Source organism: Peromyscus eremicus, chromosome 3 (assembly GCF_949786415.1).
Source record: "Peromyscus eremicus chromosome 3, PerEre_H2_v1, whole genome shotgun sequence".
NCBI lineage: Eukaryota > Metazoa > Chordata > Mammalia > Rodentia > Cricetidae > Peromyscus > Peromyscus eremicus.
The window spans coordinates 12,607,055-12,631,033 of record NC_081418.1 but is presented as its reverse complement, the minus strand read 5'-3'; the positions used below and the strand labels follow the sequence as shown (position 1 = coordinate 12,631,033).

Below are 23,979 nucleotides of genomic sequence, written 5' to 3'. Positions count from 1 at the left end.
CACCCCATGGAACCTTCTCCAAAATCAACCACTTGCTTGGTAACAAAGCAAATCTCAACAGATACAAAACAAATTGAAATAACCTCCTGTATCTTATCGGACCACTATGGCTTAAAGTTAGATTTCAACAACAACAAAAATTACAGAAAGCCTACAATCTCATGAAAATTGAATAATGATCAACTGAATCACCAATGGGTCAAGGAAGAAATAAAGAAAGAAATGAAAAATTTCCTAGAATTCAATGAAAATGAATGTACAACATACCCAAACTTATGGGACACGATGAAAGCAGTGCTAAGAGGAAAACTCATAGCTCTAACTGCCCACATAAAGAAGTTGGAGAAATCTCACACTAGTGACTTAACAGCGTAACTGAAAGCTCTAGAACAAGAAGAAGCAAACTCACCCAGGAGTAACAGATGCCAGGAAATAATCAAATTGAGGGCTGAAATCAATAAAATAGAAACAAAGAGAATACAAAGAATCAATGAAACAAAGAGTTGGTTCTTTGAGAAAATCAACAAAATAGACAAGCCATTATCCAAATTAACCAAAAAGCAGAGAGAGCATCCAAATTAACAAAATCAGAAATGAAAAGGGAGACATGACAACAGACAATGAGGAAATCCAGAGAATCATCAGGTCATACTTCAAAATCCTGTACTCCACAAAATTGGAAAATCTGAAATAAATGGATGATTTTCTGGATAGGTACCCCATACCAAAGTTAAATCAAGACCAGATAAACTATTTAAATAGACCAATAACCCCCAAGGAAATAGAAATGGTCATTAAAAGTCTCCCAACCAAAAAAAGCACAGGACCACATGGTTTCAGTGCAGAATTCCACAAGATTTTCAAAGAAGAGATAATACCAATACTCTTCAAATTGTTCCACACAATAGAAACAGAAGGAACATTACTAAATTCTTTTTATGAGGCTATAGTTACCCTGATACCCAAACCACACAAAGATCCAACAAAGAAAGAGAATTACAGACCAATCTCCCTCATGAACACTGAAGTAAAAATACTCAATAAAATACTGCCTAACTGAACCCAAGAACACATCAAAAAAATTATCCACCATGACCAAGTAGGCTTCATCCCAGGGATGCAAAGATGGTTCAACATATGAAAATCTGTAAATGTAATACACCATATAAACAAACTGAAAGAAAAAAAACACATGATCATCTCATTAGATGCTGAAAAAGCCTTTGACAAAATCCAACACCCCTTCATGATAAAGGTCTTAGATCAGGAATACAAGGAACATACCTAAACATAATAAAGGCAATTTACAGCAAGCCGACAGCCAACATCAAATTAAATGGAGAGAAACTCAAAGCGATTCCACTAAAATCAGGAACAAGACAAGGTTGTCCACTCTCCCCATACTTATTCAACATAGTACTTGAAGTTCTAGCTAGAGCAATAAGACAACAAAAGGAGATCAAGGGGCTACAAATTGGAAAGGAAGAAGTCAAACTTTCCCTATTTGCAGATGATATGATAGTATACATAAGTGACCCCAAAAATTCTACTAGGGAACTCCTATAGCTGATAAACTCCTTCAGTAAGGTGGCAGGATATGAGATTAACTCAAAAAAGTCAGTAGCCTTCCTATATACAAATGATAAATGGGCTGAGAAAGAAATCAGAGAAACATCACCCTTTATAATAGCTACAAATAATATAAAATACCTTGGGGTAACTCTAACTAAGCAAGTGAAAGACCTGTATAATAAAAACTTTAAGTCTCTGAAGAAAGAAATCAAAGGAGATATCAGAAAATGGAAAGATATCCCATGTTCATGGATAGGCAGAATTAACATAGTAAAAAAGGCAATCTTACCAAAAGCGATCTACTGATTCAATGTAATCCCCATCAAAATCCCAACACAATTCTTCACAGACTTGGAAAGAACAATACTTAACTTTATACGGAAAAACAAAAAAACCTAGGATAGCTAAAAGAATCCTGTTTAATAAAGCAACCTCTGGAGGCATCATGATCCCTTACCTCAAGCTCTACTGTAGAGCTATAGTAATAAAAACAGCTTGCTACTGGCATAAAAACCAACACGTGGGTCAATGGAATTGAATTGAAGACCCTGACATTAATCCATACACCTATAAAAATATGATTTTCGACAAAGAAGCCAAAATTGTACCATGGAAAAAAGAAAGCATCTTCAACAAATGGTGCTGGCATAACTGGATGTCAACATGCAGAAGAATGCAAATAGATACATATCTGTCACAATGCACAAAACTCAAATCCAAGTGGATCAAAGACCTCAACATAAATCCAGTTACACTGAACTTGATAGAAGAGAAAGTAGGAAGCAGTCTGGAACACACTGGTACAGGAGACCACTTCCTAAATATTACACCAGTAGCACAGACACTGAGAGCAACAATTAATAAATGGGACCTTCTGAAACTGAGAAGCTTTTGTAGATCAAAGGACAGAGTCAACAAGACAAGACAACAGCCTACAGAATGGGAGAAGATCTTCACCAACCCCACATCTGACAGAAGGCTGATCTCCAAAATATATAAAGAACTCAAAAAGCTAGACATAAAAATACTGAACAATCCAATTAAAAAATGGGCTACAGAGCTTAACAGAGAATTCTCAACAGAAGAATCTCAAATGGCTGAAAGACATTTAAGGAATTGCTCAACATCCTTAGTCATCAGGGAAATGCAAATCAAAACAACTCTGAGATACCATCTTACACCTGTCAGAATGGCTATGAACAAAAACACTGAAGACAGCTTACGTTGGAGAGGATGTGGAGCAAGGGGAACACTCCTCCACTGTTGGTGGGAATGCGAACTTGTACAGCCACTCTGGAAATCATTATGGCTGTTTCTCAAAAAATTGGGAATAAGTCTTCCTCAAAGACCCAGCTATACCACTCTTGGGCATATACCCAAGGAATGCTCAATCTTACCACAAGGACACATGCTCAACTATGTTCATATCAGCATTATTTGCAATATCCAGAACCTGGAAACAACCTAGATGCCCTCAACTGAAGAATGGATAAAGAAAATGTGGCACATATACACAGTGGAGTACTACTCAGCAGTAAAAAACAATGATATCATGAAATTTTCAGGCAAATGCATGGAACTAGAAAGTATCATCCTGAGTGAGGTAACCCAGACTTAGAAAGACAAACATAGTATGTACTCACTCATAAGTGGATACTAGATGTGAGGGAAGGGATGGCCAGACTGCAACCCACAGCTCCAGAGAGGCTAGCTAACAGGGAAAGACCCTAGGAGGGACACATGGATAACCCATGGAAGGAGAAGTGGATGAGATCTACATGAGTGAACTGGGTGTGGGGTGGGTGGCAGAAGGCAAGGAGTGTGGGATGAGAACATAGGGAAATGGGAGGGTCGAGCTGGAACAGGGACAGAGTGGGAGGGCAGGGAGGAAGATACCATGATAGATGAGGACATCATGGGAATAGGAAGAGGCAGGGTGCTGGGGAGGCTCTCAGGAATCCACAAGGATGGCCCTACCTTGGACTGCTGGCAGTGGTCCAGAGGGTGCCTGGACTGGTCTGCTCTGGTGACCGGTCTAGTGAATAACCTAACTGTCACTATAGAGCCTTTGTCCAGTGACTGATGGAGGCAGATGCAGAGATCCACAGCCAGGCACCAGGCTGAGCTCTGGGAATCCAACTGATGAAAGAAGAGGAGAGATACTGCAGGTGAGGGACGTTGAGATCATGATGGGAAGACATGCAGAGATGACCGGCCACACTAGTGGAAGCCCATCAACTGTAGACTAGTGGCTGTGGAGCGCCCATGGTACTGGACTAGGCCCTCTGGATATGGGAGATGGTTGTTTGGCTTGAACTGTTTGGGGGACACTCAGACAGGGGGATCGGAATTTGTCCCTGGTGCATGGGCAGGCTTTTGGGAATTGGGTACCTGTAGTGTGACACCTTGCTCAGCCTTGGTGCAGTGGGAAGGGGCTTGGACCTGCCTAGGCTCAGTTTGCCAGGCTCTGCTGATGCCCCATGAAAGACCTTGATTTGGGGGAAGTGGGAATGTGGGGTGGCTTGGGAAAGAGGGCTGGGGGGTGGGAGGAGGGAGGAGGTGGAATCTGTGAATAGTATGTGGAGTGAGTAGAAAATTTCTTAATAAAGAAAAATGAAAAAATAAAACATGGCCCACAGAATCAACTAAGCAGGGCTCATAGGGGCTCACAGAGTCTGAAGCAGCAATCACAGACCCTGCATATACGTTATGGTTGGGTAGCTTGCTGTTCTTGTGAGACTCCTAACAGTGGTAGTGAGGGACACTTCTGCCTGCTCTTGGAACCCTTTTCCTCATCCAACCTTGATAAGAGGGTTTGTGCTTAGTCTTATTGTATCTTGTTAAGCCATGTTTGGTTGATATCCTTTGCAGGGCTGCTCTTTTTTAGAAGGGAAATGCAGGAATGGATCTGGGGGGGAGGGCAGTTGGGGGAGCTGGGAGAAGTGGAAGGAGGGGAAACTGCCGTTGGTAATGTATGAGAGAAGAATAAAAAAAAATTGCTTTCTGATTGGATTAAAGCCCATGCCACAGGAGGAAATGCATGCCTAGTACTGTAAATCTGGCCAATAATCCATGATTGGGGATCTCACATGCCCCAGGGATAAACCTACTACTGTTAATGCACTAAATGGACATAGTATCAAACTTCCTTTCTAAGTTTGTATCTCTATAACCACGGGTTAGTACAGCTCTCAGATTTAAACAGAGAAGTTTCCTGGGGGCAAAAACGCAATTGTTCAAAGTGTAGAGAATAAGTGTCTGTGGAGTGCTCAGCCATAAATGGGATGCATCTGTATCACATCTTTCTACTCAAGGATCAGGGACTCAAGGAAGAGGGTAGAAAGTTTGCAAGAGGAAAGAGATCAGGGAGGACCCAAGCACAGCAATGTCTTCTGGACACAAGAGGACAACTGCACTCATTAACTCCCAGCAACTGAAGTTGCCTGTACAGTCTCAAGCCAGTAAACATCCCAGCATAGAGAGGGGAGGGGCTTGTGAGCCTTCATGCATATTTGACAGTTCTTGGGCAAAGGTGGGCCAATTTTTTAGGGTGTCATTTCTGGTAAGAGGCTCATACTCCATGGGATGGCTCCACAGCTGTGAGTATATGGACAGCACAAATTGGACTCAGCAGATTATTAGAGTACTAAAGAGGACTTGAAGTCTAAAAGGAGAGGCAGGAGGTGAATATAGATGCTAAGGGGGAGGGTGGGAGTGAATATGATCAAAATACATTGTATTCATGTATAGATTTCTGAAATAATAAAAATTGTATATTAAAAATAAAAATACAAAAAATGAAAATAAAGAGACCATATGTCTTAGTCTCAGTTTCTATTGCTGTGATGAAACCTATGACCAAAAAGCAAGTTGGGGAAAAAAGGGTTTATTCAGCTTATACTTCTGCAGCAGTGTTTATCCTTGAATGAAGTTAAGACAAGAACTCAAACAGGGCAGGAACCTGGAGGCAGGAGCTGATGCAGAGGTCATGGCTTGCTCAGCATGATAGAAGCCAGGACCACCAGCCCAGGGATGGCACCACCCACAATGGACTGGGCCCCCCTCCCCTATCAATCACTAAGAGGCATTCTCTCAAATGAAGCTCTTTCCTTTCCGATGACTCTAACTTGTATCAAGTTGATATAAAACCAGCCAGTACAGCATACAATGAAGAAAAAAGAAAACAGGTAACAACATTTGCTGGCAAGGATGTGAATAAAAGGGGAATCCTTATATGCTTTGGGTAGAAATGTAAAATAGTTCGGATGGATAAAAGTCAGTACAAAGGTTTTGAAGAAACTAATGCTGGATTTACTATGTGAACCAGATTTACTACTCCTGGGCTTTTATGTGGACTCCAAGTCAGTGTATCACAGAGATGTATTTGCACATCAATGTTTGTTAAGTACTTTTCTTAATAGCTAAGTTCTGGAACCAACCTACATGTTCTCTAACAGCGGAATAGATAATGAACACATGGTACATATACTAAACTGAATGTTTTTCAGCCATAAAGAAGAACCAAATCATATTTGCAGGAAAATTTATAAAACACACATACATATATCTCTAAGACAGAAAAGAAGTGAAACAGTCTAGGGAAACACAGAGGACTAAGGAGAAGGGGAAGCATGAGAAAAAGGGAAGGAAGCAGGTGCAGAAGACAGTTATCAACACACTATATATAATTATATGGGATTTTTAAAATAAATTAAGAACTTTATAGATTAAAGTGTCTACCATGTCAATGAGGCAATTCCAATGTCAATCTGTGGATTCTTGATAACAATTAGCATTGTTAAAATATTTTTAAAGGAAAACCTCTATGGTAAGAATTGCTAACTGGCTCCTAACTAGATTTTTCTCCTCAATTTATTATCCCTTATACAAGATGATAAGAATTCTTTATGGTATAGAATTCATATAAGTATATGAATGGGCTACATATACATGTTAGGATTAGTATATAAAAAGAAGACACCACATAAAAATTTCAGACATGCAATAACTCAATAATTTAGAATATCATATTTATAATATGAAAATCATTCTGAATGGACTGGTTGAGAAGATCCCCTTCTTTATCTTTCAAACTCAGTGTAATAATTACTATAGACTTTTCTATATGAGAGAATAAAATCAGTATTTACGTTTCTCTTTGTTTGTGTTAAGCTATTTCCTAAAGCAGTAAAAATAGCCTTTCCCACGCATATCTTGACAACCTAACTTCTAATTCAGAAGGCATCTTATTCTTCAAGTCCAGCTTTGGATTCTGCCCATTCAGGGTGAAGGTGATCACAGCTAGCTACTTGTTGTGTAGCAATTTCCTTTGAATAGAAACATCTCCCAGGAGGAGGCAGGTGGGGCAAGCAGGTCTCAGCAAGCTCGTGAATGTTACCAGACTCCAGAAGCTCACAAGTTCCTCAATTCATAAAGTCCGTCTCCTGGGCTATAAAGACAGTGAACACCAGTGTGGGAAGGAGATTCTTTTCCTGGAGCTCAAGGGGTGCATCTTTTCTGAGTCGTTACCATAGCAATGTGGCCTTTCCTGTGACCCAGCTGCCTTTTATTCTTCCCCTTCCTGTAACTAACCCCTCATACTTGCTCATGTAACTAACCCTGAGGAACTCAGAGGTTCACCAAGCTACTCTTATAGGGAATAACTGCTCTGGTTGTTATCACATGTCCCCAGAAAAAAAGCACAAATATTTTTACTTGAAATCCCTTACTAGATGGTGGTTTTCTTGGAGCCAGGGAATGAACTTTCACTCAGAAACCTCTAATGTTTTGCACACACACACACACACACACACACACACACACACACACCTGGCATTTAAGAAAATGTCTTTTTAAGTTGGGCATAGTGGCACACGCCTTTAATCCCAGTACTTAGGAATCGGAGGCAGGAGGATCTCTTTGAAATAGAGGACACTCTGGTCTACAATAGTAAGTTTCAGAACAGCCAGGGCTACAGAGAGACCCTGTAGTCAGTCTTAAAAGAAAAGAGAGAGAGAGAGAGAGACAAAGAAAAGTAAAGACATTTTCTGGGAAGATTAAGTATGCAACAAATATACCTTGAATGATTATGTATCTATATTACATGCATACATAATTTACAAAGTACTTCATAACTTTGGCATGACTACAGTATTTAAGTATAACATAATTTCATGCTATTCACAAAATCATTTTTCAGGAAAACACAAAAACATCTACAGATTTCACCTAATTAATTTTCAATGCAGTTATAGGAATTTCACCTAATTAATTTTCAATGCAGTTATAGGAAATCCAGAATTCTTACACAATAATGTTATGCAGACTAGCAGTGAGATTAGGTGCTAGACATTTTTAAAGAAACATACAGTGTGTTATTATTCCTAGCTACTTCTGGAGTCACATGACTGTGCATGTGCTGTCAGCAGTCAGGCAAAATGCTTGGTCACTCTAGGGTCTTATGTCTTATGTAATCTGTGTGCAGCATGACCATATAATCTATGCACATGCTTGGCGTAGCTACATAAGCCCATATATGTATGCACACATACACGAAGTGACATATAAAAGCAGGCTCTACTCACTCCCACTCTCTCCCCCTCACACCAGAGGTAGTGTGTACATATCTCCAAGCCCCCCCCCACCTTTCTTTTTGGTAGGCCTACCCACCTCCACCCTTTTCCTTCCCTAATAAAAACTCTTATAGTGGATTCCATTGTACCTCATGTTTTCTTGTGCCTGGTAAACAACGTCGCTAAATAAATAACATTGGTGCTGTGACTTGGAGCCATCTGAAGAGATGAACAGCATCTTGCCATGTCCAAGCAGTGCTGGACAGTTCCAAAGAGCCTGGACAGCAAAGTGAAACAACCAGCTACCCCAGGATGTGGCCAGCACCCTAGTTTTCTCAGGACCCCCAAAGATGATCAATGGCCCCCAGGTCAGCAGGAAGCAGTCTCAAGAACATGGCACCCTCATCCCCGCCTCGCCTGCTACCCCTTTCTAACTCTTCACCTTTTTATAATAAACAAAAGGGAGGAATGTTAGCATTCGGATATCTGTACTGCCTGTCCTTGGGACCTGACAGGATATTTCTCAGCTGCAGCCACTAGAACACACCCTGGGCATTCGCTAAGTTTCCTCATAAAAGGTGAGCCTTGTACATCTCCAGTCTCTCTCTCCCCTCTCTCTCTCTCTCTCTCTCTCTCTCTCTCTCTCTCTCTCTCTCTCTCTCTCTCTCCTTTCTCTTTCCCTTCCTAGTTCCCAGGGACCGGTCCCTGCCTCCTTCTCTGCCTCTTCTCTCTCCCCTTCCCCTCAATAAACCACCTATGTGGGCCCTGTTGTATGATGTGACTCCTTCCTGCTGTTTTTTAAAATACAACAGTAAGGGTATTGAAATTGATATTGTTAGAAAATGCTATATGTATATTTCTAATTGTACCGTTCATTTAACAATGTAATTCAATTTTCTAATCCTTGAATGTTGTTATTACCAACTATTAGGATATAAAGAAATGAAAGTTAGTAGTTAGACATTATAATAGAACTTGTAGTCATATTAGGTATGTTTTCAAGATTGAGTAGATATATTTTAGATAGACAGGTTATCTTCAAACCCTTCAGAGATCTACAGAATATGGCATTTAAAATGTTTTAATAACTTAGAAAATTTTTCTTTTTTGTTATGACTATGAGACATGTCAGCTCCTGACAGTACCAATTTACTTCAGAGAAAATATGGGCATTGAAAAAACTGCAATTGGAGTTAACTTTCATTGTAGCAAAAGTTAGCCACTGGACAACAAAGTATCCTCGAATCAACTGCTGACAAAATGGACAGACAGGACACGAAACAAAGGACTACTGATTCTTGTCAAAACAAGTGTGGTTATGGCTTTATCAAAAGGCATCTTCTGAGGCCAGGACAATATAGCACCATCCCTGAAGTGGCCTTCGCAATCCGAGAAAGGTACAGTGCCCTTTTCTTCGAAGGCAGCTGAACAGGCAGTGGGCCGATGGCTTCTGATGTGCAATGGGGAGGTAGCTGAAACAGTTATTCTTGAAGAGTAATTAAGCTCACACCTCTCAACAGAAGAATGGCATTTAATAGAGGGATGTGGAGAAGAACGGGATGCTGAAATGAAGCCACATACACACATAACCAAGAAGAAAGGACAGCTGAATTCAAAAAACATCAACAATTTCCAGAATTTAAAATCCTGAATCATGACATGACACTAGTGGAATTCAGGTATTTCTGGTATATAGACTGCTCTCACCCAATGTGAGGTTGAACTGTTGACCTTGTGTACATTCTCCTTCACAAATGAGTCTGTCAGATACGCTAAGCCTATAGGCTGAAGATGATGCCCCAACACTGCGGAGAAACCTCAGATGATTGTCCAGGCAGCTGGCTGTTTCTGTCAACTCACAATTTTTTGGAAGTTGCTTGTATATACTTCCTGTTTTTATTTATTTATTTTTTTGTTAGCTAATACTATTTCCTTCTTGGGTCTCTGAGGGAGTTGAAGATTAGTTAGTTATAGTTGACGATTAATTAGGATAGAAAGTGAATTAGATACAATAGAATAGATAATGGAATTATTTTCTCTGAATTTGTCAAATACAAATGAACTAGACATTGTTTAGGTATTTATTACTTGTATATATTGTATATAGTTATTGTACTTTTGTATATAGTTTTTCTTATGTTAGTTATAAGCTTTTTCTTTTTTCCTTTTTATTAAAATAGAAAAGGGGAAATATGGTGATATTTTATTTGTATTAAAATGTTATTTGTATGTTAATAAATAAAGTTGCCCGGGGGTCAGAGCTATTAGCAAGCCATAGGAAAGCAGGGCAGTGGTGGCGTACACTTGTAATCCCAGCACTTGGTAGGCAGAGCTGGGTAAGTCTCTGTGTGTACAGGGATACAGCCATTATTGGACACATATGCCTTTAATCTCAATACCAAGCAAGGAAAACCTGGAGGCCTATACAGACAGGCCGTGACGAGGCGGTCATGTGGTTGGGTTTACAACCAATGAGAAGGCAGAACAGAAACACTATATAAAGACTTTAACACAGGGGTAGTTAGTTCGGAGAGGTAGGACCACTGCAGGAGGAAGGGTAAGGTTTTAGCTCTTAGCTCTGACCTCTTGGCTTTCTTCTTTGCATTGGTTCTGTGTTTCTTATTTAATAAGAAGGTTGGTTACATCTACATAAGGGTCAATAAACTTGTCACTAAATTTACCTAAAATAACTGAAATTTTACAACAGAAAGACAGTAAAATTTATTTCTACAAAATGGAACATAATCTAATGCATTATAGTTCTGAAGTTTCAATGGGTTATTTCAGAGCATGTATAGTTTATTCTTTTAAAATTACTATAGCAATATAAATAGATACATTTATATAAACTACATACTGAGATAAATATAAGATTGTATTTTCATAAATAATAAAAGTGCAATTGGAGACAGCACTCACTAGTAATTAATCTCTCAATGTCTTCCCACCCCTGTGTGTGTGTGTGTGTGTGTGTGTGTGTGTGTGTGTGTGTGTTTCAGTGGCCAGAGGTCAGCTTTGGGTGTCTTTCTGTATGACTGTCAACTTTATTTCTTAAGCCTAGGTCTCTACTGATTCTGCAGCTCACTAGTTCAGCTGGACTGCTGGCCATGAGTTCTGGAGACCACCCCTCTTGCTGCCTTCCAGAGCTAGCATGACATGCCCAGTCCACATGGCTATCTTTTACATGAGTTCTGTGATGCCAACTTGGGACTTCATGCTTGCAAAGTAAGCACTTTATCCACTGACCATCTCCTTGGTTCTAACAATTTCTGATAGGAAACGAATGTTACAAAGTTTAAATCAGGTAAAAATTGCTGAAAGCATTAAGTTACAATTAAGATTCCAACAACATATTTCAAAATGGCAAGTACCTTTGCTCAAACTTCAAATATGGTGTATAGTCTATTACAGCAGGAAAGGTGCCATCCAATCCTTCTCCCTTTAGGCAGAAGCTAAGAAAGCAGACAATGAATATTCATATTAGTACATAAATATTAAAGTCCAACTGCACAGGAATGTTTTTATTCATAATTTGTTACTTGCTACAAATAAGTACCTTAAATAATTAATTCTCAATACCAATGACAAGCATTATATGACAGGTTAATATATTATTACATAATGTTTCATAAAGAAACAATAAAATTTACTGAGAAATCAATGTCTGAATCTCCGTTCTATTGCTATGAAGAAACGCCATGACCATAGAAACTCTTACAAAAGAAAGCATTTAACTGGGGGGTTTGATTACAGTTTCAGAGGCTTAGTCCACTATCTTCATGGTAGGAGCATGGCAGCGGGCAGGTATGCTGCTGACGTAGCTGAGAGCTACATCCTGATCCACACAAGAGAGAGACTGGGGCTGGCATGCACTTTTGAAACCTCAGAGCCCAATCCCAGTGACACACTCCCTCCAACAAGGCAACATCTACTCCAACAAGGCCACACCTCCTAATCCTTCTAATCCACTCCCTGGTGACTAAGCATTCAAATACATGAGCCATGGAGATCCTTATTCTTCAAACCATCACACAATCTAAACTTCATTTTTCTATTTGGCAATATGTTGATTTTTATTGGACATTCAAAATATCACCAGAGAATGTTCAAAAGATTTCTTTTCCATGTTTAAATACAAATTCTCAAGTGACACTCTATATCCCCTAGAAAGGTCTGACTGATTAGCAAACAATAATCTTCTAAACTATCTGAATAAGTGAAAAAGCTTAGATCTTAGACCTCCAAGAGGTGCTGAAAATCCTCTAATTATCCTCTTCTGAGACCATAAGGCCATGGAAATGATTAAGCAATATGCCCAAGGATACGCTGTGATGCTCACAATGCCAATCTTGACCCCAATCCAATAATCTCTACTTTTGTACAACACATACGAAAAGATAAAAAGGTGTCAGATTGATAATTACTATTGTTGAAAACACATCTAGAGTTGGGTACAGTAATACATACTAGTTATCCAATTTTTAAACAAAACTTTGCTCAAAACAATTAAAACAACAACAAAAAAATCACATCCTCCAAAAATACAAATGTAGGAACACTTATTTTAAAAAAAGCAGATTGGTATTTCAGAGGAAAAAAACACCTATGAACTCTCACCTTCTGATTTTGTTTCAAAGTTTGACTGCTAAAATATTCCTTCTAACATACTTATACAAAGAGTTTGCATTTACTTTTCCAGGCTCGAATAAGGACAAAATTAAAGTGGCATCACTTCACAAGGGTGTTCCTCATTTTCACAAACATTACTAACATGGTTTAGATATCTGCTTTCACCCAGTCACCCAGTGTCAGTGAATAATAACCAGTGAGATGCCTCAGCAGTTAGACACTTGCTGCAAAAGCATAGTGACTGTGGTTCAATCCTTGGAACCCACATAAAGGTGGAAGGAAAGAAGCAACTCCATAAAGTTGTTCCCCAACCTCTGTGCATGCACACGACGCGTGCGCGCGCGCACGCACACACACACACACACACACACACACACACACACACACACACACACACACGCTGTGGCTTGGATGTAACTATCCCCAAAGGCTGTTTTGAACACGTGTCTGAGATGGTTATGGGATCTTTGGGAGGTGGAGTCTTGATGAGGAATTACGTTATGGGGCGGGAGCTGGGGTTGAGGCTTTGTTGCTTGGCCCCACTTGTTCTCACTCCGCCTTCTGAGCAGGGACACAATGCGATCTCTAGGTTCCTGCTTCAGTCACTATGTCGTCCCTACTGGCTGTCATATCTTCTCTGTCATGATGGATTTTATTCCTCTGAAACTACAGACTCCTTTTCCCTTAAACTGTTCAAGTCAGGGGATTGTATCAGAGCAACAGAGAAGAAACTAACAGATAAATGGTATCAGAAATGGGTTGTTATTGTGATAAACCAGACCATGTAGTTTTAGGCCTTTATTGTATAGAAGGAATGTGGACGATTTTGGATATTTGGGCTGGAAAATCCATTGAATGTTGTAAGCAGAGCTTAATAGGCCATTTTGATGGAGCCTTAGAAGGCAGTAGCAATATAACCTGGTAAGAGCAATCCAGAGAAACCTGGAAAGTAGAAGCCCAGCTCATGAGGTTTCAGTGAGGAACAATTCTGAGAACTTATATGAGATCAAATTTAAAAGTAATGTACTAATTTCCTTGGCAGTAGAACTTTCAAGACAGACTAGCATTTAGTGGAGTGGCATGATTATTACTGCTTGAGCTTCTTCAGTTCTACAAGGAAAAAGAACACATGAGTTAGAAAGGAGGAAATGTACAGTCTGGAGAGGAAAGGAGCATTAGAAAGCTAAGGTTACAGTCAAGGCTGGTGCTAAGAAAAGACTTTAATTGCTAAAGAGACTCTTGCTGTGAAGCAGAAACCTTCTACTCTGCGCTGGAGGAACAGGAAGGACACCCTGAGGGCAAGATCCCACATACCAAAGGCTCCAAGTTCTGAAAGGAGAGAGCCTGGCAGGTTCCTTGTTCTTAGAAAGAGATTGTATAGGGAACATTTTTACCAGTTTCAGCATACAGAAACTGCTACAACTGTGATCCCAGGAGGCCAGGTTCCACCGCAAGCTGGAAGCAGAACTTGGCAGTGAGTCTAATTTGGTGGCATAAAAGGTGTAAGTCTGAGGGATCAGGGACTCTTCCTCCAAGAATTCAGAAAACTGCTGATGGCAGGCAACGGTGACAGTGACGGGCTGGAGTACCGCAAGGAGGCCCTCAGAGGCCACTGCGTGAGGCTGTGAAGGTGAAGGCAAGCTTACAGTGTAGATTCCAAGATGCTGGAGATGCCAGGGCCATGAAATACATTCTGAGGAGGGATACATACCAGGAGTGAGAACAGCCAAAGAGAGTGGCATATATTATAGGCTGCATGGTGTATGGAGGGATGGATCTACCTATTCCCTTTGAAACTAAAGCCACAGACACAGAACTACATGGTTTTGGTGTTTACTCTGCTAAAATCTTTCTTTGGTCTAATCTCAGTATGCTCACATTCTTCCCTTTTAGAATAGAAGTGTATCATTATATCTTGGAAGTATGTAATTTATTTTTTTATTTAACAGTGGTTTACAGTCAAAAGATTGTCTTAAGACTCAAAAGATACTTCAATCTTGAGACTTCTGGACAGTGTTGGGACTCTTAAAGACTCTGGGAACTTTAAAAGTTAGACTACGTGTATTTTGCACCATGACATGGCCATGAGTGCATAACAGCACGGGTAGAATGTTGTGGCCTGGATATGAAATAAAATTCCAAACACATAAAACATGGACTTACAGGACTATGATGACAGGACACCCTATATGAAGAGTTAACAACACTCGAGGATCAAAAGACAATCTTCAGGCTGGCAAGACAATTCAGTGAGTAAATGTGCCACCATCAATCCTGATGACCTGAATTCAATCCTCAGGGCTCCCATGACAGGAGAGACCGGTATCCTGCAAGCTGTCCTCTGATCTCCACATTTACATGTACCCACACACATGCACACGCATACCAAATAAATAAATGCAATAAAAAACTTTAAGAGACAACCTTCAGACTTTGTATGTTCATCCTAAAACTTAAGCTAATACTAGCTTACTACATTGCATATAGAGGAAATCCAGACCTATGAAGTAGCAAATATTTTGAAGAGAAAGTAAGTTACTAGAAAAAAATAAAATTTTAAAATGATTCTACTTATAAAAAATTCTTCCTTTATTCTTATCTTTGAGTTTTCTTACAGACAACTTTTTACTTTTAATATAACATATAATTTGAGATAAATTAAATGTAAAACGATGCTTTCAGAATCTTAAAATTAATCTAATCACAGCCATTTTTAGCATTTGTTATCAGTCTGGAACTGATTCATCTTATTGAGAAGAAAAGGAAAAATGAATACTTTATATTCTAAATTAATATTAATAACACAAGAGGTATAAGGTATTCAAGACATCCTCCCAGAATTTTCTCTATCTAGACATGGGAAAAGGAGAATCTTGCTTACTTTAAATTCGCTTTGAATCTATTTCTTGACATTTTTTAGCAGTAGCTGAAAATACCAAGAGTAAGACCCAGAAATTCCCTTCCTTGTCAGTGGAGGCCTGCTGCAGGACAGAGTCTACTCTCTTTCCACTCAACTTAAGAGAGTAGGCCTGTGAAGTTAGAAACCACCTCATTTTCTTTCTTCTAGACCACTTGAAAACTAGCTGATCTGAAAACAACATAAATCAAATATCAAAGTCCAACTGTGCTTTACTTACAAACTGAAAGAGAAGTCATTAGTAGGAACTATGAGGTCTAATCATTTAAAAACTGAATTCACTTGGCTGAATCCTGAGTACCTGAAGTCGATAGCATTGAGTCCAAGCAGCATGCCAGCAAGCATATTTGCTTCTTCACCCAAGACAATGGCTCCATCTTCATAAAACCTCCTGAAATGCAGAGAATACATAAGGATTAAAAACAAACTAAGGTTTGATCAATAGAAATCACAGTAAAAAATACGACAGCAAGAATTCAGTTTTGTTGAATTCATATTTGAAAAATTGACCACTGCAGTTTCAAAGATATTTAGACCACCAAATAAAAATAAAAATAATCAAGAACATCCAAACTTATTACCCTAAATAAAATCATTATCCCTAAATATGTCTTCACTCTCTCTGAACAAGAATCTCTAAAGCAATAATCTCAATGGGCCTTGGGTGCCCAGAAATTTTCTTAATATGGAATAATATAAATGTCAAATGAGAGATGGTAAATTCAGGCTCAGTTCTCAGGATCTGTTTTCAAAATTGAGTAGACATTAGTTCTTCATGTACAGGAAGAAGAATTTTTGTCTTCCTGTAATTCTAAGAGTTATTGATCAAGTTTACAACTTAGAAAGAATAGTGTTTGGTAATCTTGCTAATACTACTGTGATACCAGAGCAGATGGTCACCAAGATGCCTGTGTATGAAGAAGACATTACCCATTCTCTAACAAAAATGTGAGCGTGAATCTGCCTCTGCTGATGTCTATAAACCATTCTCTCTTGTTAATCCTCATTTAAAGCTTCTTTTGGAAATATTAAGAAATTTACCAGCTATTAAAAGTCAAAACAATTTGCTGACTTTCATATTTATGAGCTGCTCAAGCAGGCAACTCAGTACTCTAAATTATTTCTACTAAATCACACAACTTCTTTTAAAACAAAAACATTTGAAGAAACTTTAACCATGTTATAGATCACAAGGAAGCTTTGATTAATAAACTATGAAGAGGAAAATGAGAGCCCACCACTCTCTCTCTGTCCACCTACACACACACCCCTGGGACAAATGTCATCTGGGTCTTCGCACCTTCTGAGAATTGCTCTTACTGACTTACATGAAAGGAGCAAAAGCAAAACTTCTAACAAAGATTAGTGAAATCGGTGATATTTCTATAAATTCCATGGAAGTGTTCCACAAAAGAGACATTTAGATAAATCACGTATCTAATTTTGTTTCCACTCCAGTCTTGTTTCTTATCAGAGTATGTTAAAGACTTGTAGAACTATACTTCTAATGTTTCTTCTTTTTCAATTAAAAGAAAAAAATCCTAAAATCTAAAAGGCAATTCATAAAAGACTGACTATTCTAGTAAACTGTAGCTATGCAATAAATTGTGTCTATCATGTTGGTATGTACTAGCCACAAAGAAAAATTCTCTAACAGTGAAGATACCAAAAGAACAGTGTACATGACTTGCAAATGATTGGGTCCAAAAAAAAAAAAAACCCAAATGCTTTTTACGATTTAAGAACCATAAAATAAATCTACTCCAAAAGTGGCTGGTTACTCCTATACCATTATGCTACCACTGTACCAGTATATCTCACAGGACGGTCTCTGTTGTAGGTCGCAGGGTTTGAAACTGATGATTTTTCTCCTTCCAGCACCATGAGCACTTATCAGTAGTAGCTACTAGTTTGGCACCAGCTCAGTATCTCCACATTCAACGACATAAGTAAGTTGCATCTTCAGCAATAGGGTCTTACCCTCAGGTTATGAAGAGTAAGCCATAGCCTTGGTGATAGCCTGTGATACTTAGCTGGGTGATCTATGGGATCCCTTTGACCAATGATTCAACAAGATGTAATATATTACTGGCACTGGAGGTTTTACTTGGTGGTATAAGATGTCTACTTAAGGTACTGTTTTCCCCATTATATGGTGACTCCACTTAAGACTCTTTTCTTATGTGTATATATTTTAGGAAGCTTCTACAGTAGTGGCTTTCCGTACTTTTTGAAAGGCCTTTAGTGTTATTTGTTCCTCCCCAGATTTCTCTCTTTACTCTTCTCTTCCATCCCCATCCCAATTTAATCTTTCTATTCTAGTTTCCTTGATGAGATGGAACCCATACATGACAATGCTAAGTGGCCAGAACCTGAGATTAGATAGGTCATAGGCACAGGGGATAACCTAATAATTTTATTCTACTAAAGGAGCATGTGGTGATATTTTGTTTGTGCTCTAACAAATAAAGCTTGCCTGGAGATCAGAGAGTGGAGTTAGCCACTAAAGGCCAGGCAGTGGTGGCACACACCTTTAATCTCAGCACTTGAGATCTCATGCCTTTGATCCCAGTACTTGGGAGGTACATGCCTTTAATACCAGCACTTTGGAGGAGGAAACAGGAAGTTATATAAATGGGTAGAGAGAGGAAGTAATAAGGCAGGGTTGAGACAGGAGCTTGGCCTTTTTGGTCTAAAGATTCAGTAGAGGTAAGGAGTCTCTCTAGTGGCTTGGTTCCTTTACTTTTTTGATCTTTCAGCATTTACCCAGATATCTGACTCTGGGTTTTTATTATTAAGACCAATTAAAATTTGCACTACAGGAGCATATCAATAAAATGATTTCTAATGACATATTGTTATACCCATAGATCAGTACATCACTCAGCAGTCATCAAGGAAGCGTCTTCTTGCAGTATATGATAATTAAAGAAATCCACATTATACAGAATGAGAGACTTTGACACATTTTGGCCTAAATAAGATGTCTTTATTAAACTCCTCTCAAATCTCAGGGATCTATGTGTAAGAGGAGATGAAGAGATTACCAAGAAAACAGTGTCTTCCAGACACAAGATTGATAGACATCAACTCACAGAGACCATAAGACCACACACAAGAACTGCACAAGTTCAAAACAGATAAAATCCCAACACTGAGAAGCAGAAGTTGACACAAAGTCCCACCCCTAACCAAGAAGCTGTTTGTAATTGATACCTGCTGGGAAAGGGAAAGCCAGTTTTCTACAATGTGTCACTGGGTGTATCAGCAACAATCCAAGGCAGCCCCCATGCCCAGGAGCAGCCGGGCAACACAAAACAGAGTCCATTGTGTGTGTGTGTGTGTGTGTGTGTGTGTGTGTGTGTGTGTGTGCGCGTGTGCATATACTCATGCATTCTTTGTTTTGTTATTTTTTGTCTTATTTACTTTCTTTTTTCTTTTTTAAGTTTTCTTATGTTTCAAATTTATTTTTGTTGTTTTTCCTGTTTCTTGGGTTTTTTGTTATTGTTCATTTGAGAGACAGAAGGGGGCACGTACTTAAGAGCGAATAAGACATTGGTGGGTAGTGAGGTGGAGAGGATCTGGAATGGACCTACAGAGGGGAAAGAATATCCTATACAAAATTTTTGTAAGTAAATTTTCGTTAAAGAACCATAAGATAAAATCCATAAAACTACACAAATGGATGTACACTTTCAGGTATATAGGCTATATTGAAATTTTAACAGTTCCTAATACTTCTAGAGCATTTTTATCATAAAGCATGTTAATATTGTATAAGTATTATACTGTTGTTTTGATTGTGTCTTTTTTTCACTACTACAAATTGAACCTAGGGCTTTGCATATGCTAAGATAGTTCTCTTCTTGTGGGGTATATTCCAAGCAATTTTACTCTATTATGAAAGCACATAATGTCAAATAATAGAACTATTAACAATTCAAAGCAGCTTTGTCAACCAGGCAATGAAACACTCTATAGGATATCTCTCTGCTATATTTCATTGAATATACTGGTAGTAACTCTGGAATAAAAATAATGTAAGAAAAGTACAAGGATCAGTGATCCATTTTATCTATTTTCTCCATTTATGAAAGAATCTTAAATATACAACAAAGATACCTGCACATCCCATTGATTATGGCACTATCACAATAGCCAAGATATGGGCTCAGCCTAGACATCCACCAACAGATTAATGGATGAAAATCTCTCTCTCTCTCTCTCTCTCTCTCTCTCTCTCTCTCTCTCTCTCTCTCTCTCACACACACACACACACACACACACACACACAGAGTATCCTAGTTAGCTTTAATTGTCAACTTGACATAAACCATAGTCATCTGAGAGGATGTCTCAACTGAGGAATTGTCTGACTCAGATTAGCCTATGACCATGGGAACTGTACTGGTTATTAATTGATGCAGGAAGGCAAGTAGTCCTAGACTGTATAAGAAAACCAGCCAATCATGAACCTATGACTAAGCAACTAGCAAGCAGTATTGCTCCATGGTTTCTGTTTCAAGTTTCTCCTTTGTTCTTGCCTTGACTTCCTTCAACGACAGTGTATGACTTGGAAGTGTAAGCCAAATAGCCCCACCCCAGCTGCTTTTGGTCACATTGTTTATCACGGCAACAGAAAGGAAATTAGAATCATGGGAACATAAAAAAGGTAATAGAGAGGTGAATATGAGCCAAGTACAAGACATACATGTATGGATGTATGTCATTTCATACTAGAACTATTATTTTTGTCCTCTAAAATATTAATGGAATTTAAAAGATAACAGAAACCATTAATTTTGCTAGATACCAACATACTTAAAGTCCATCATCTGTACATGAAAGTGACTAAGGACAGAGATGTTTTCATACAGATGCAAACACATGAGTCTTAAAGTCCATCATCTGTACATGAAAGTGACTAAGAACAGAGATGTTTTTACAGAGATGCAAACACATGAGTCTTAAAGTCCATCATCTGTACATGAAAGTGACTAAGGACAAAGATGTTTTCATAGAGATGCAAACACATGAGTCTTAAAGTCCATTATCTGTGCATGAAAGTGAATAAGGACAGAGATATTTTCATAGAGATGCAAACACATGAGTCTTAAAGTCCATCATCTGTACATGAAAGTGACTAAGGACAGAGATGTTTTTATAGAGATGCAAACACATGAGTGGGAATGTCCCTCAAACAATTTTCTAATGGTTCAGGAAAGACTGCTTCATAATCACTGTCATTCGCCAAACCTGCAGGTTTCACTGTCTAGTATTTGACTAAAATCACAAATATATCAAAATAAGACATAAAGCTCTTCTCATTCAGAGGCGAACAGGCCAGCATCATTCTAATTTACATAAATATCCAGTTATGTGTCCCCATGCTACCTGGGACACGGGTCAAAGGTGATGTGCAGGATTTCTCTGTACTAGACTCTGTGGATGTGCCACAACGTCAGCACCGTGGTCTTCTTTATCTGTGTTTCCTGAGACTTCCTATAATTTTCAAATCTCCTAGAATGGAATCCACATTTTTACAAAAAGATTGAAAAAACAGCTGGTTTTGTCTGGTAAGTAGGCTCTGACTAGTCATTAACATGCCACGTTCTAAGTTCTGCAGCAATCCTTACCATGAAATTGTTCATTTATTTCAATGGGAGAATCTACCCACGTATCCTTTTCCTCAAGGAGGCGGAAATATCTCATTGGTGTTGCCACCACCTCCTAGTGTTTGGTTTGCTGTATTTTGTTTTCCCTACAACAGTTCTTTTCTTCTTTCTTTTTTCTTTTTCATTTTTTGTTGTTGCAGTCCAGACATGGTCTTTCCTGAGCAGCCCCCTCATTTCCCCTCATCCTGATGAATCAGTTTCTGAAGACTGGTGTCCACATAGTTGCAGACTCTAACCCCCGTCCATCTCTTTATCTTAACCACTGTAATGTAAAAAGTACTTTGTCTGATTGCCTCTTACAGTTTTCTTTATGCACTTTATACAACACAGGCCAATGAAAGCACAGGATACACTCACACTTCTGAAGCTTGGCCCAGATCATACTCAGGTACCACTGATACCTAATTTACTACCTTTATGTCCTGCTATCCCTTACTACTGGCCCTTACTCTCTACCACCTTCTTTTCAGTGGTTCTAGACAATTCAATTCTATGGAACATTAACTAATAATAACTACATAAAAATAATAATAGTAATAATAATAACAAATTAATTAAATTACTTAGAAAAAACTACTTCTTTAATAACAGGAATCATCCGATCGCCTTTTATTTTCTTACAATAAATATTTTTAAAGATTTATTTATTTTTATTTTATGTGTATGAGTGTTTTGTTTAGATGTATGTACATGGACCACTAGTGTGCCTTAGGTCCTTGGAGGCCAGAAGAAAGCATCAGATCCCATGGAACTAGAGCTACTGATGGGTGTGAGCCACCATGCAGGTGCTAGATCCTCTGGAAGAACAACCAGTGCTCTTAACCACTAAACCATCTTCTCTCCAGACCTGAAAAGTCTATTTTTTAGTCCCCATCTTGAGCAAATCATAGTTTGAAATTACAGTTTAAAGTCAAAAGGCAATATTCTACTTGTTTCCTAGTGTCCATATCGTATTATGGACTGCTAGAGAATACCAAAACAAAAAATTAATTGGTTTTAGAGAACTGTTTTTCTGAGTCAAGGACCTCTTATATTCATATTTATATAATTTATTTTCATAAAATGAGGGAATTTAGTTCTACTATTAATAAATGAGCCAACTTTTTATGCTAATGATTTTTAAGACACTAAGTGAAATATTTGCTAAATGTTAAATGACTTATTCCAGCCAAACCGTAACTCAACCCAACCCCTCACTGGCCTGACCATGTAACCCAATGGTGTAGAGAACAAATGTGAGAGGAAGACTCCTTACGAGGTTTGCCTGCCATGGTTTTAACTTTCCATTACTGTTTCTGCATGAGGGAAAATTTCAGAAATATACATCTAAGCCTGAGATAATATGGTAAAAACACAGTGAACTGAACTAACCTGAAGAAATCATACCTTTATCATTTAGTTAAATAATATTTATACATTAAAGATGTAGAAGGAGGTTAACATTTACGTTCTTAACAAAACTTCTATCATCACCTCGCAAGATTTCAAGAGATCATATAATTTCAACTATTTAATACTATCTCATAGAAAAATTGTAATGGAAAAAGTTGGCTAAATATGCAGTAGAAAAGCCAAGTGTAAAGCTTGAGACATCTAACCCAAGAATAGTAAGCATACACTAAGAAAACACTCCTTTGTTAACAATATTTTTTGTTCTAAAGAAAATATTTTTTGAGAACACTAACAAAAACAGTACACTGAATTCCAAGAAGATAAATATTTAAAGTACTGAGGTAAAAATACATAAAACTTCCACACAAATAAAAGAGCATATCATTGAGTGCTGTTCAATATTATGGATGTAAGAAAATTTTAAAAGCAAATTTTATATTATTGTGATCTGTATTTTTATTAGAAGCATTCTAAAAAAGTGTTAATGACTAGCAGTGTGTAGCATCTTTATACTTTTTATTGATCACACATGTTAGTTAGCTCTAATTGAAATGAGTCCTTATAATGCCTTCTGAGTATTCATTCTGTAAGAATCTCTAAGGCCTTTCAGGTAGGCAAACAACAAATAACCTCTAGGTAGGATTGAAATAGTTAGTCCAGAACAATGTCATGCTTTAAATTACCCTTTTGTAATATCATAAGTTTTACTCTGAAAGTACATTATTAAAATACATGAGAGCTTATAAGCTGAAGAAATGGTGTTACTGACATTCTTCTTTCCTGTTTCCAGTTTAATCTGTATACAAGGAATTGTAAGGAACACATGAGAGAACATCTTCCCTTATGGCAGACAAAGACAGCATTACAAATAAGTATTATATCATGCCTGGAGTTAAAAAGAATGTGAAACAGGGACACAATATAAGCCTTGGTGCAAGAAGGCGGGGCTTGGACCTGCCTCAACTGAATGTACCAGGCTCTGCTGACTCCCCATGGGAGACCTTGCCTTGGAGGAGGTGGGAATGCGAAGTGGGTTGGGGGAGAAGGCTGGGGGAGTGGGAGGAGGGAAGATAGGGGAATCTGTGGTTGGTATGTAAAATGAATAGAAAATATCTTAATAAAAAACTATTAAAATAAAAAAAATCTACAAAGATCCTAAGAATGTGAGATTCATTATTTTACCAATGACTAACAAGTCCTTTTATGAGACAAGAACTGTGCT

At 38.4% G+C, this 23,979-nt stretch overlaps 1 protein-coding gene across 4 annotated transcripts in view; it reads right to left on the bottom strand.

Annotated features, from left to right (window-relative positions):
* The window catches only part of Rundc3b (RUN domain containing 3B), a 164,974-nt gene that overhangs the window by 79,390 nt on the left and 61,605 nt on the right, over nt 1–23,979 (bottom strand). For all 4 annotated transcript variants that reach the window (XM_059257287.1, XM_059257288.1, XM_059257285.1 and 1 more), the window contains exons 5-6: nt 15,992–16,081; nt 11,516–11,596 (exon numbers count right to left, since the gene is read on the bottom strand). In XM_059257287.1, the coding sequence (XP_059113270.1) occupies nt 11,516–11,596; nt 15,992–16,081 (171 nt within the window). The remainder of the gene's footprint in view (nt 1–11,515; nt 11,597–15,991; nt 16,082–23,979) is intronic.